Source organism: Anser anser, assembly GCF_964211835.1.
Source record: "Anser anser genome assembly, chromosome: 3".
NCBI lineage: Eukaryota > Metazoa > Chordata > Aves > Anseriformes > Anatidae > Anser > Anser anser.
The window spans coordinates 71726068-71740315 of NC_139722.1; the positions used below are offsets into that span (position 1 = coordinate 71726068).

The 14248-nt window shown below is 44.3% G+C and overlaps 1 protein-coding gene across 7 annotated transcripts in view; it reads right to left on the reverse strand.

The window, feature by feature from the left end:
• GRM1 (glutamate metabotropic receptor 1) overlaps nt 1-14041 on the reverse strand; it is a 187350-nt gene extending 173309 nt beyond the window's left edge. For 3 of the 7 annotated variants that reach the window (XM_083828084.1, XM_083828087.1, XM_083828088.1), the window contains exon 1: nt 11348-12270. In XM_083828084.1, the coding sequence (XP_083684210.1) occupies nt 11348-12110 (763 nt within the window). In that variant the 5' untranslated portion in view covers nt 12111-12270. Of the gene's footprint in view, nt 1-11347; nt 12277-13468 lie in introns of those variants that run through there. The other 4 variants (XM_083828082.1, XM_083828085.1, XM_083828086.1 and 1 more) reach the window with 4 other exon arrangements.
• Nucleotides 14042-14248: the final 207 nt, after the last annotated feature.

Here is a 14248-nt window from a genome sequence, read left to right on the forward strand (position 1 = left end):
ATGACAAACTCATTAAGATTTCAAGCATAACTATATTTGAAATTGCCTTGTAAGAGCACATTAAGATGCTCCCTGCATGAAGGGATAGCATCTATAACATGCTAGTTATATTCTGAAACAACAGAAGACATCAATGCCTATGTTTTGCCTATTAAAATTACAGGACATATTCACAAAATTCACTACGGCATTCCTTTCTAGAAAAACTGTGGGGTAAAAATGTTAATTGTACTAGCTACCAATTTCTTGTTTTCTTCCTTAGTGTTTTGTTTTGTTGTTTTACTTGGCATGTGCTGTCAGATGAATTATATCATTTTAGATTCAATGTAGTGTTCAAATTAATGACACCATGAGAAAAACATCACTGCATCCTTTTAGAAAACTCGCTGGTTTTTTCACTCACAAGGGACAATATTCTGTCATAAGTAAGAGAACAGGGCAGTATAAAATCTGCATGAAAACTGAAATTTCCACCAAGCAAACAAAAATAGTAGGAACTAAAAGGCTCTGTAAACTAAGGATAAAATGCATAACAAAGCACCAATTGCTTGTAAATGAACAAATATCGACTCGAAATAAAGCGTGGAAATTACATCAATGGACTAACTTTGACTAAAGGGGTTGTTTAGTCCTAAATTTATTTTCCCATAGGATCAATATCAACAGCACAGGATTCTTTTAATTTTCCAAGGCAGCTGAGACAATTAGTGAACACATGAATGTTAAGGTACTCTTTAAATTAAATGTTTCTCCTCTCTGCTTACATAATCAGAAGTATCAATAAATGCATAGGATTTAGTGTTAGAAAGAACCATCAGCTTATCATACCTTACCACCTGTATAGCGCCAGCCCGCACGTTCACTCTGTGTGAACTGTGCTGTGTCCAGTGATTTACATTTGAGTAAAACTGGTCTGGAACATCTGCAGCACATTTTGGTTAGACAACATTGAAAGACTGGAAATGTATCATTTTCCTCAGTCATTTGTCACAGTGGTTAATCATCTTCAAAAGTACAAGTGTTTGTCTTGTTTCTAATTGAAGTTTTTCACCTACCAGCATTTGGCACCTGCTATGCATTTAACCATTAGGATACAGAGCCCTTTAGTTCCTAGTGGTTTTGTTTGTTTGGAGAAAATTAAACATTTTTGAGGGGTAAAATAGGCTGTATATATATATATATATATATATATATATATATATAGGCAAACCAGATAGAATAAATGGTTTTAGGTTCCTTCTATAAGGCAGTCTTTCAGCCCTCAAATCCTTTAGAGAATTTTACCCTTATCTCTTCAATATTTAACTTTCTTTCTTCCTAAAATGTTGATAACAGAACTGAACAGAGAATAGCAAGGCTAATAAAAATAATTCTTAGACTGAGGTCAAATTCCCTCTCTCTCAAGAATGATATTAGCTTTTTGAATTTTGAGGTTGTTTTGTCGTATTTTTGATGCAGCTTCTCTGTAACTTTACACTGCATTTAAGACTACTTTCAGAGGCACGATTCTTATCCTGTGCAAGTGGCACGTGTGCCTTAATCCTGCATATACGGTTGGCATTTGACTGTATTAGCATGCATTTTCTTAGACTGTGCCTAGCTTCCCAAGAGACATGAATCTTTTCTTTTTTCCCCAGTACTTATCTTTCCACAAACCTGTATATCTTATCAGCAATTATGCTTTTTATATCATTGATGAAGACAGCGAAGCGTTAGACACTTTGCTGATCTCTGTGCAATGCAGTTAAAATAACCCCATTTGATGGGGACACTGGTGCTGTCACTTAACACACACAGGCTGAGCAGCTGGATGTTGGACTCCTGGCCAAATCTGGCAGTGAAGGAAGACTGGTTTGACACAGCCAGGTACCCACATGAAAGAGGAAGACTAATCCTATATTTACAAGGTAATTCAGTGACACCTGAGAACCATGATCCTAGTGCCTTAAGGAGGAAGGAAAGAAGAAATGACTAATGAAGGAGCTGACTGAAGGAGCTACTAACAGGTACGCTGTGGCTGAGTGATACCCAGGCTGCCAAGGCTCCTGCCTGGCTCCTTCCCCCTTCTCAAAATCTTGAACACTTTTGTTCCAGCATAGTGATTTGATTGTCCCAGCACAGCACGTCACTTCACATAGAGATGGACCTTCTAATCTGATCCTGAATATGAGTTCATGCTCCCAGGGAATTGTGGCCTGGCAAATAAAGGCATTCTCTGAAAAAACATTGTTGTCCCAGGGCTGTAACCCATTCTACCCAGTTCAGTAGTAGTGGATTTCAACTTTCCAGTCTCTCACATCATCCTCCCAGTTTTAGCAATGCTGATAATATAGCATTCCTTTACAGAGCTGTCAATATTTCATTTTTTTGCTGCTCAGGCAAGAGACTGAGATTTATACATGTGGAGCCTGCAGTCAGAGAAATACATTCTCACTAGGAGAATTACCATCTTTCAATATCCAGCACTTAACAAAATCGCTACTATGGCCTACATGCCAAATTTCCTTGCACTCGAGCCTCTCCACCAAGCACCATATGGGTAAGATGGGTATAAATAAGTATGAAATGTTTCCTCAATTCCTGATAATTAATGATAATTATATTTCATATTCTACTCTACATTGGACAAAACATTCAATGTTCAGTTGAGCCTAGCCAGATGTTTTAAGAAAGTATTTATGAATTTCTATTCAGATTTCCAATGACTGTCACTTCAGCAGTTTTCATGCCATGTTCTTATTGTTGCTTCCAGGATGAGTTTTGTTTGAAAAAATGTTTGAGGAATAAGGATGAAAGATGATAGTCAAACAACTGCAAATTGTGACTGCATTTAAGAAAATGAAAGTTTGTTCCACAAACAATGTGCAGAGAGAAAGAAGAGTTAAATTCACTGGAGAATTTGTATTAAGAAGTGAACTAGATTCAACCTTCTTCTAGTTGGAAGGAAAAAAAAAATATGTATATGAATGTCTTTTAATATCTATGCAAATTCAGTAAACTGTTTGTCTTCACACAGTTTTACACTACTTTCCTTTAACTACGAGATGCTTCTAACTGCAGGATTCACAAGCCCTGGGGATTTTTAGTGCTCTCTGAGGAATGACACTTCCATAACATGAAAAGATAATATATGATAGCCATGTTAAGCCCCATTCAGGATCCACTGAACTCAAATAGAGGACCATCAGCCAACTTCAATGCGCACTGGATCGAGAGCCCTACAGCTGCACTTACTCTCTGCACCAGCACAGGACACAATATATTCTGCTTTGTCTAGCAGAACTGTCAATTGCCTTTCCTTACAATATTTCAATCAGATTTCAAAGGGATTTATAAATCATTGTTGTCTGTTAATATAATGCAGATATTCTTTAATTTACTTGTTCAAAAACATTCAACAGAAAATACAAATGGAAATTGTTCAAAACTAGGAGCACTGCATCGTATAACAAACAACATGACTTTTCAGTAAAATGAAATATCTGTCACACTGGTTCTTGATAGACACAAACAATCCAGATAGTGGCAGGTAGCAAGAGGAAAGGACAGCTTGTGATAAACAGTACTTTTCGTTAAAAAAAAAGTCACAAAACACTATTAACATGTCACAAAACACTATTAACACACCCTGGATCTGTATGCAGTACTGCAAAGCTGTAGGTTAACTAATGGAAAATGAAGGCAAATCTTACATGCTGTGTATTGATTTACTTTTCGTGTGTGTTGACTCATCTGCTCACTGAATTCACAAAAGAGTAAGCAAGTCTTGCTTACTCTTGAGCAGTATACAAGGCCTTATTAAGAACTAAGTATCAAAAAGAAAAGTCTGTAATTGTGGCTCTGTTAATATTTGGAAAGAAAGAACTGTGAGTGAAATAAAAATTACTTACAGTAATATTTGATTGAAAACAAAATTAATTATAAAAAAGGAGAAATCTAATTTCAAGAAAGTTAAAAGGAGCAGCTAAAAAAATAAAATACTAAGAAATTATGTGGAAACTACTTAGATATATGTAAGAGTCTGAGAGCATTTTTATAAGCCACCATTCAAAAAAAAAAAAAAAGTTCCAAGAAGATCAAAAAAAAAAACAGCATGATAGAACAGAAAAGTAAGTTTCCTAAAGCTATTAAAAATAAATAAATAATAATAATTAAAAAAAACTTTAAAAAGTGGAATTTGTGTCCTAATGAGGAAAAGAGAACAGAGCATACCTTGTCAAATAAAATATAAAACCACAATAAAACAATATGAAACAGTTTTCAGACATAAAGATGTAGAATATAATAATCCACCATTCTGCAAATATTCCAGAAATGGGAAACTTGCCTGATATTCAGTGATAACCAGATATATAAAAAGAGCACTCAGGGAAGATAAAACCATAGCAGAGAAGTTTAATTCTCTGGATCTGCCCTGTCTGTGAAGGGGGATAGGATGGTTCTCATAGAAAGGTCATTCCTTTTGTAGACAAGTCTGAACAGTTGTCTCAGAGTGTCAATATTTTATTACAAATCCATAAGATGGATTTGACAATTTGCCAATACCAGCTAATTTTCAAAGCAGAATTCTGCTGTGATACATTGCCACCAATTAAACTGGCCTTGATACCAAAACAGATGGCAATGGTAAAGTAGAAAAAGTAATTTTATATTTTCACATATCAGCTTTATTTTTTTAACGGAATTTATAGAGCATTTAGAGGCATGGGGGGTAACTGGATGAACAACAGACTTGTGAGATTTCTGCCCAAAGCTAACTGGTAAGAACCATAACAAAAACTGTTTTAATGCATACATAAATAAATATGCCATATTCAGGAAGAACCAAAACAGCTTTTACAGAGAAAATACCTCAGAAGATTACTAGCATCCTTTGCTGGAGCAGATAACCATTGAATGATACAGAAACTATGAAGTACTTGGAATTTAAGAAAGCTTTTGATAAGGTTCCTTACTATGGCTCTCATAGAAGCAGAGGTAATATGGGATAAGACAGAAGGTGCTGCTATGGATTAATAATTGGCCAAGAGAAAGGAACAAAACTGTAAGAAATATATTGTGTGCTAACATATGAAGAGTAACGCACATGTGTAAGCTCCTGTGTATGATGGCCTCTGAAATAGGCTTTGCCATTTAAGAGAAAGTCTTTGTGGTAATTTCAAAGCATTTTCTGATGGCATCCATTCAGTGCATTGTGGTAGCTAAAAAGGTAATGGACAGCTAGAAGTTTCTCAGGAAAGGTCTGAGAGCAATACAGAACATGTTACTTTATGAGTGAGTTTAACCATGGTGCACCCCTGCCTACACTGCATACAGCTCTGTTGGCTCACACTTCCTATTGAAATTAGAAGAACAGGATAATGATCAGGATTAACAAATGATGATAAATTTTGTACAAATGTATGAATGTAATGCAGGCATTAAGCAACAGGTTTAACTGAATAACAGGAAACACTTGTTCATACAACATAGGATTAAGTTATAGAGTTCTCTGTCATGACACTAGGGAGACTGACATATAAATAGACGCAAAAAAAGGATTAGACAAATTCACAAAGCAAAGGTCTGTTGGTGGCTGGTAATCTGGTATTTGGGAAGTTCCTACACACAGGAGCTGTGAAGGTGTGCTCCATGCATGCCCTGCTCCTTTTAATATTCACCCACTGCTGAAGGAGCAGTACAGCAATTTTAATATTTCCCTACATGTAAACGGAGTACTCAGCCAAAGACAGTTTATTTTTAAAGAACCTCTTTAAGTTATACATTAATAGTAATAATAATGCAATATTAGGTTTGGGAAAAGATCCAGTCTGACAAGTTACCCAGCAAAACCAATCTGGTGATACACTGGATGGCTTTCATTTGTTGTGCATATCCTCCCACCCACCTTTGGCGTTATTCCTTAGCAAAGAGATGGAGGGATGGTTTCCTTCGGTGAAAAACTGTTGCAGTTCATGTCCGATCAGTCTCAGGCCTTCCTGATCAGACTGTCAGCACAGGTGTTAATTAGTGCCATGGGTGATGGTGGCTTATGCTGTGAACACCTGCCACACAGAAAATATACTGAAATCACTGGTTTGTTTCATGTGGTCCAGTGAGCACTAGTTATAATGACTTTGACCATTACTTTTCTGGATTTTGTGTGGCAGGTGCAATGCTTCTGGTCTCCAGCAGTTACCAACTCACTGGTTCATCAGACCCCTGAAAAATCTTTCTCGATGGGTGACACTACTCCTAGTCATATTACACATCACACAGTTGTTTTTTTTTCTGTCTGAGAAACCTAAAAACAAGCACCTTCATATTACAAACTACAGTTCAAAGGAATACTATAGAGGTATTTTCATGTGGCCTTTTGAGAAAACACAGTTCATTTTCTTAAAACAATATTCACTGAGACAAGTACCCTGCAGAAGTTTCCAAGAAATGTGGGACATACAAATATGAAAACAAGGAGATAATGAAAAAAAAAAAAATAGAAGTAAAGCACAAATGAACATATGGTATCTACCGATAAATATGAACTCTAATAATATTGCTAGAAGGTGGGCATAGAAGTTAGATGATTCTTCTGAGATGATTTAACTCATGCAGCTGCCAGTTGTGCAGTTGAAAAGTTCAATTATTTGTGAATTTAGGAGTACTGCAAAGCAATAAGTTTTCCAGAACAAATTTCTCTTGATTCTCTATGGCATTTGTCACCTGCAATAATTTTGTCACCATCAATCAATGTAAATGATTCTCCCAGCACCTTCTAATAAATACAATAAATTTGTCCTATACAGGGAATACTCTAGTCTCCACTTGCTTTTAAATCAATTTCTATCCCCCTCGGGACATTTCCCTCTCCTTTTTTCCCTATCCTGAAGCTTCTGGTGAAGGTAGGTGAAGCAAGGTAAACAGAGAAAGAAATAGATTGGGGTATTCATTTGTGACCGCACATCTCAGACACAGGTCACAACACTTTATGAGGTTTAAGAGAATTTTTATAGCTGTTGATAGAAACATTTGTAAACTCTGAAATTTCAAGCATATGAATTGGAGTTGCTGTTCACTATTGCCTGACCAGAATTTTATCAGAAAGTATCAATCAGCCAGTAATGCTATGGAATTAATAATATACCATTGTTAGGAATAACTGCAAGAACAGCTTGTGAGAAATTAAACACAGTCCTATTATATGAAAATTATTCCTTTGAACCATCTGGTGGATATTGCCCCACTTATCTTTAAATGGGAGTATTATTTTCTAGCACATCTAAAGCTACTTTAGTGAGTCCTACCAAAAGAAATTATTTCCTATGAAAACTGCAATTAAGTGCAAGGCTTACGTCCTGCCATTCTCGTTCCAGCATATATGACCATGCATATGAGTTCCCTATATGTTACTACAATGCAGTGTGCGGCAGTCAGATTATCAAAAATCATTATGAAGATGACTAAATACCCTACTGTCTACTTTGAGCTGAAAGCCTTTACAGTTGTGCCATCTGTTTCATCATAGTTCATTTCAAGCCTTTTACTCAAGCAAAAGGAACAGCCTTGTAATATATATCTGGCAAATTTGATCATGACCAGAAACATGTCAGTGTTATCAGTAAAATTCATCTATAAATAAGCAGAATTTGGTACAATTAACTTAAATGGTTCATTTCTAAACATACTTCTACAAAGTCCGTACGTTAATCTGCTGGAATTAAAATTTTATTTATAAAGGGGTATTTGTACACTAAAGTGCAAGAATAGTCCATAAATATTCTTTGACATTGTCAAAGAGATCTATTCTGCACGTTTGTATTTTGCATTCACAAAATAAAAAAAAAAAATCTTACATACATTTTATAAGGCCAAAACGTATGCCATGATTGAAATGAAAAGCAAGGCACGGGCATGAAGTATTTCTATTTGATTTTTCAGAAGTGATCTCCTTGGAAAATGAGATGATAAAAGGGCTTCTTACGCCCTCATCTTGTCTGCTTTAAAGGTGAGGGAATAAAGGTGAGGGAATTGCTGGAGACTGTGTGCTGGTTACCAGCCAGTGTGTAGGCGTCTTGTGGTTTTGGATGGTGGTGTAATGCACTGTAATCTCATAGCTGTTCTATGCTTTCTGGAGACAGCCCTGCTACCTTCTGTGCCTTCAGAGTCACACAGAGCAGAGGTCGTGCTCGCCATCTCCGCTCGACATTTCTGGCCTAGTCCCAGGACAGCCGAGGGGCTGTTCTCCAGCCAAGGAAGAAGGTAGCCCCCATCATTCTTCCCAGTTCTACCACATGTAGAATTGGTGGCTGCCTGGTGAGGTGAAAATAATACCTGTCTCTGAAGGTATCTCATGTGACAAGTAACCCTTAGCAAGCAAGACTCCTTCTGCCCTTATCACACCCGCTATGTGTGAATACAACCTGAATTCAGGAGCACCCCTAGGATTGTGCCTAACTCCATGCAGGTGCTTTTAATCCCTTTGATTTCCACAGGACGCCTTGGCTTGGCATTAGACATACACTTATCTGCATTTCTAGATAAGGATGCCTTCCAAGCCCAAGAGCTGAGAAGATGTACCCATGCCAAGAGCTCCAATACTGAAGGACCTTTGAAGAGTCCTTAAAAAAAATAGTAGTCTTGGAAATGCCTTGCAGCTACTCTGTAGTCACACAGCCTTCCACAGGCAGACGCACAGATTTCTCACATCATTTCATGACTGCTGCCTACTCTGAAGTAAATGTGCTCTCATGATGTGTAACTCTGCTCAGCTGAGATACACAATAACCAAGCATAGTAACTTGACTTTGTTTTTTTCTCCAATGTGGAGCTCTATGTGCCAAGCTTAAATCTAAAAGGAGTTATGTGGGCCTTTGAAAACAGATTGTATTCACTAACTGAGAAGTTTCTAGCCAAGTGCAATGTTTATGTATCTTAGTAAACAACGGTGAAAAGAAAAAGAAATGGTACAGCATACCTCCATGCAATGTCATGTAACAGTAAGTAGAGATTGTGTATATTGTTAAATGTCGTCACCAATAATGGCATTAACACAAGAAGAATGAACCTTCACATCAAATGCAAAGAAGGATACCGAGGACTACTTTAAAGACATCATGCTACAGATTGGGTGACTTTACTGTCCTGATTCTCATGGCAAGTGTAGGCTCCATGTTAAGAAATGTGCGCACCAAATAGTATGCTATTGATTTCTGACTTTCATTAGAAGCATATTTCTATAGACTAGTGTTGTTCTGGGCATTTGGATAACTCCAGACAGAGTGTAGGAGCAGAGGAAGGGGACTGGAGGAGTTGAATGGTTCAGACTGCCTGAGAAAGAGCTCATCACCTCTGGGCTATTTCTGTGACCCTGCCCTGGGTCAGGGTTGACCGAGGAGCACGGCTACCTGACACAGGTAGGCAAGTTTGTGGTCTCATTGCATCCCCTTGTGGCTGGGTGGCTACAAGAGCTGAGGATTGTCTACCCTATCAGAACGAGGGACTGGGTGGAGAGACTGGTTGGATGCTCCAAACCCATGGTACCCTGGAATTCCTCCCAACACATTTTGCAGCCCACCATAAAGACAGCATGGAGGCCTGTGAGTAAGTGTGGAGGAGGAATGTTTCCAACTACACTTTATTCCTGTATTTCCAAACATAGCATGGCTGGAGCAGCTCCGATTCACACAGACTACTATTCAGAGTGGCTCTGAGTTGTCTGTGAAGCATGAGCCCACCTTTAACACACCACCAAGCAGCAATCTCACAGTGAATGCATTGGATTTCAGGCAACATAAATGGAATAATTCACATTGATTTTCATGTGTACTAATTTCACTTCACACGGGAAAAAAAAAAAAAAATCTTTGAAATCCATCCAACAGCAATTGCAATGGGGGTTAATGACATCTTCCTGAAAGGAACAAAGAAGTTGAAGTTTATTAAACATATTGCCAGTGGAATAAGTATCTTGACTCTAACAATAAAGGTATGGCAGATACAGCTTTTTATTACGAGACCAAAAAGGTATGGCAGATACAGCTTTTTATTACGAGACCAAAAAGAGAGAGAGAGAGAAACTTGAGCTGCATAATCTGCAAAATCCTGATGACACTTCCTAAGAGAAGACTGTTACCTTGTGGGGTACAACCGATCCACTATCTTCAAAAGTATCACTCTAAATCCTACAAAAATATCTTGCAGCAAGCATTTTTCATCACTTGGGAGCTTATTTGTAAAAACAGATATTGAATTAAAATTTCTCACAAGCAGTGAATAGAATTGCTACTTATGGTCTTTAAAAAAAATAAAAATAAAAATAACTTTCATAATCTATTGTCTTTTCCAAAAGAGATAAATCCCACTAGTGTTAACACGAGTTACATCTACAGAGAGAGAAAGAGAGAGCAGATCCCTTAAGGCAGATCCTCAGCCAATGTGAATTAGCAAAGCTCCCAGGAAGTGCACTGAAGGGAGATGTGGCAATTTACATCCACAAAGAATTTACCCCTTTGATGTTTATTTTTCACCCTGGCCTGCCACAAGATCTAATCCTATCTGTCAGCAATAGGGAAACTTAACAGCTCATATATGCAACTCTTTATAGCAGCTCCTTTTCTCATCTGTGACAGGGCAGAAAATGAACTGCAAATGTCAGGTCATTGCTTCCTGCTCTTGCATATGGTTTTTGAGAACTGCTGCACTTTCATCTCTTAAGGGTCCAGTTTAATCCATTTCACCTTTGCATGTTGTATACGCAACTCTTAGTGGAGACTTTTATTTATTCATAACAGTGTTTGTTCTTAGCACTTCTTACTTTGCCATCTCTGTGAGGATAGAAGGTGTGGAGTCAGATCACAAAGGAGGAGAGAGAATCGTTAATCAAACCCAGGAAAGAGATACACTCAGATAAAGCGAATAGGTGCACAACTACAACAGCAATACCCCCAGCTTTGCAGTTTCGTACTTAAAAAAATCCCCTTTTAGGGCGATAGCTGGACTGCAGAAATGCCACAGAAAGACGTTAGGAGAGCTCGCTTTCTCCCTAAAGACGAATCCCACCATTTACGTCGGTGCAGCTCGCCTGGCTGCAGTCCCCCGGCTCCTTTCCGAGCATCCTCAACCTCGGAGCCCCTCTCGCCGCCCGGAGCGGCCGCGGCCTGTCGGGTGCCGGCGGCAGGACCGGGGCAGCGCCGCCGGGGGCTGGTGGGACCCTCGCTCGGGGGCTGCCGGAGCCGCCCCCAGCCCCGGGGCCGCCGGTCCCCGGGGACCCTCCCGCGGGCGTGGGGCTGCGCGACCCCGGCCCTTTTCCACGCGGGACCTTCTCTCGCGTGTCGCCCGGGGGGGGCTGCGGGAGCCGCCCCGCACCTACCTTCCGTGTGGACGGCGGAGACGTAGGTCCAGTTGTAGCGCTTGACGATGTCGAGCATGGCCCGGGCTTGCAGCGTGTCGGAGGGGACCACCCGCAGGAAGTACTTGTAGAGCGTTTTGTCGCTCAGGTCGATGCTGGTGGCCGAGTAGGCGATCTGCGGGATGTCGAAGAGCTGCAGCAGGTTCTGCACCTGGATGGCCACCGAGCTGGAGCCCGGGCCGATGACCCCCGCGATGGGCTTTTTCAGCCTGCTCTGGGGCTGGGGCTGCGAGTCCGATAGGCAGCGGCTGCCGCCCTCCCTGTCGTCCCTGATGGAGATGAGGGAGTCCCGTATGAACTCGATGCTCTGCTCCAGGGCCACCGAGGAGTGCCAGCACGAGTCCCGGATCTCGCTGCCCAGGGTGATGTTGGGCAGCAGGACCGGGTCGGCGTTGATCTTATCCAAAGTGTGGAACATGGCTTCCACCCGCTGGATGCCGTACTGCTCGCGGATTTCCCCGCACTTCCTCTCGGGCACTTTCTCGGCCGGGGGCTGGTGGTGGACGGAGAAGAGGGCTCCGATGATGACATCGCCGTCCATGCGGGCCACCGAGCGCTGCGAGGAGGCGGCGGAGAGCAGCGCCCTGCGCCCCGCGCCCCGGGGCAGCACCTCCGCCTCCAGCAGCAGCGCGGGGACGAAGACCAGCAGCACGCCGATCATTTTGTTGCACGACGTCGTCCAGACCCAGGCGACGAATTTCAAGGGCTCCCCTTGCCTGCACATGGCTTAAGGGCGTGTAGGAAATGGCATCCGCTCGCCCCCGCCGGCTCCCGGCTCGCTCCGAGCAGCATCACAGCGAGGTCCCTCTCGCAGCGCCAGGCAGCCGTCAGCCTAGGGACTTCCAACCTGGTGGCACAGAAACGGGGGACAAAACACGCTAGCGGGGGGCGCTCTCAAACCCCGCCACTCTCGCAAACGCCCGGCTCAATCCGCTTCATCCGAGGCTCCCGGGAGCAACTTTCCGGAGGGAAATGGAAATAAAGCGTGAGCCTGTTTCCCTCGGCACGCCACCGGGCACACCGGCACGCGTGGGGCTGGGGGATCCGCGTCCTCCTTGCAGCCAAAGCTCCCGTTTCGAGTCGTGTCCCCCCCCCCCCCGCCGGTTCTGCCCCGCTCCCCCCAAGTTGGGAAGTTTCCCCGGGCACCCGGCCTCGCTCGGCCCCGGCGGCCGCAGCCCCGGCGGCGGGAGGCGGCGCTGCCCTCCTCGCCTTGGGGCTCCCCGAAGGCATCCTTCCCCGGCTCAGAGGGGGTCCTCTCCCAGGGGAGACGAGGGGGTGGAAAGTGAGCCGAGGAATCTGCCCCGCCGCCGCCGGGAAATGTCATTTAAAGGTCAGCGGAGGGAAGGAGCGGGAGGGAGCCCCTTTGCAGTTTACCTGAACTTTTCCGTGCGGAAGGGGCGAACCCGTAATGCAGCCGGGGACACACACACACACATGCCATGGGGAGGGGGGGGAAATCCATGCTAGTTACTACGGCAACGGCGGGCAAAGTCCCGCTGCGCTTTACCGGCACGCCTGCCTCGCAGCCAGGCTCCGGGCCGGGAGAGGCGGCGAGAGCGGCGGCGGCGAGCGGAGACCTCGAGAGCGGCGGGCACGGGCACCGGCACCGGGAGCCGGGAGCGCGGTGCGCGGCCGGGCCGGGTCCCTGTTGCTCGGCGGCGCCGTCAGCACCCGGGACAGCGCCCGGCTCCCGGTGCCCCCGCCCCTGCCCCGCCGCCCGGCGGCGAGCACCCCTGGGTGCTTCCCCCAAACTTCTGCCCCCCTGCTGCCGCGGTCCCCCCCGCATGCACCGAAACCCCGACACACGGACGCCCCGACACCCCGACCCACCGACACACGGACATACCGACACCCCGCCGCACTGACACACGGACATAGCGATACACCGACACACCGACACCCCGATACACCGACCCCCCGGCGCCCCGCCACACACCCCCCGGTGCACGCAGCCTGTCCGTCCCGGTGCTCGTCCAGCCGGGCGGGCAGCCCCGCTGGAGGGAGGCTTCCCCCGCCCGCAGCCCCCCGGCCGCCGCCCCCCGGCCGCAGCCCGGTGCCGGTGGGGGCCGTGCCGGGCCGTACCTGTCCCGGTGGGGCGGCCGCTCCCCGGGCGCCCCGAGCAGGCACCGGCGGCTCCCCGGGCGCCCCGAGCTGGCGCGCTGGCGGCGGGGCGATGGCTGTGGGCTGGGCGCTGGTGCCCTCTGTCTTCAGCGCCGCTCCACCGCAAGGAAAAAAACAGGTCATCCCGGGCTCATCCATTATCTCACACGGAAGGATCAGGCATTTTCTCCCCCTCCTTAATTTCTTCCCCTGTTCGCCTCGTAAGCGAGCAAGGGAGCGTCACCCGGAGCACGCAGCCGCTGCAGGGGGGGTTCTGTCTCTCCTCCCCCCAGGCTCTTTATTCATTACCCGCTGGTCACGTTTAGCAAGAGCAGAGGCGAGGGACGGGGCCTCGAAGGGCGACCCCGACCACGCTCGGGGGACCTGAGATGGTGAAATGTGCCGAGCTGCCTCGCAGGCACGGTTTCACTATTCAAACAAATGCACGTATATTTACACATACATATATATGCACATACATGTATATAACAAGATACTGCAACGGCATAAATCACCTGTAAGGATAAAGGTATTGAGATTACAGTTTTCAGGTCAAGATGAAGCTAAATGAAGCACGTGAGAGGCATGTCAGATTAAAATAATACCAGATTGAGTAATCATAATTCAGACGACCTGCTTGCATCCCTCACGCGGGTCTCGGGTGTTTTACTTGACTGTACGAAAGTTAAAGTTAGATTACCTCCCCGCTGGGAACTCTATAGATATTTGTCCTACTTTTGAAAGAAAGAGGCAAGGACAAAC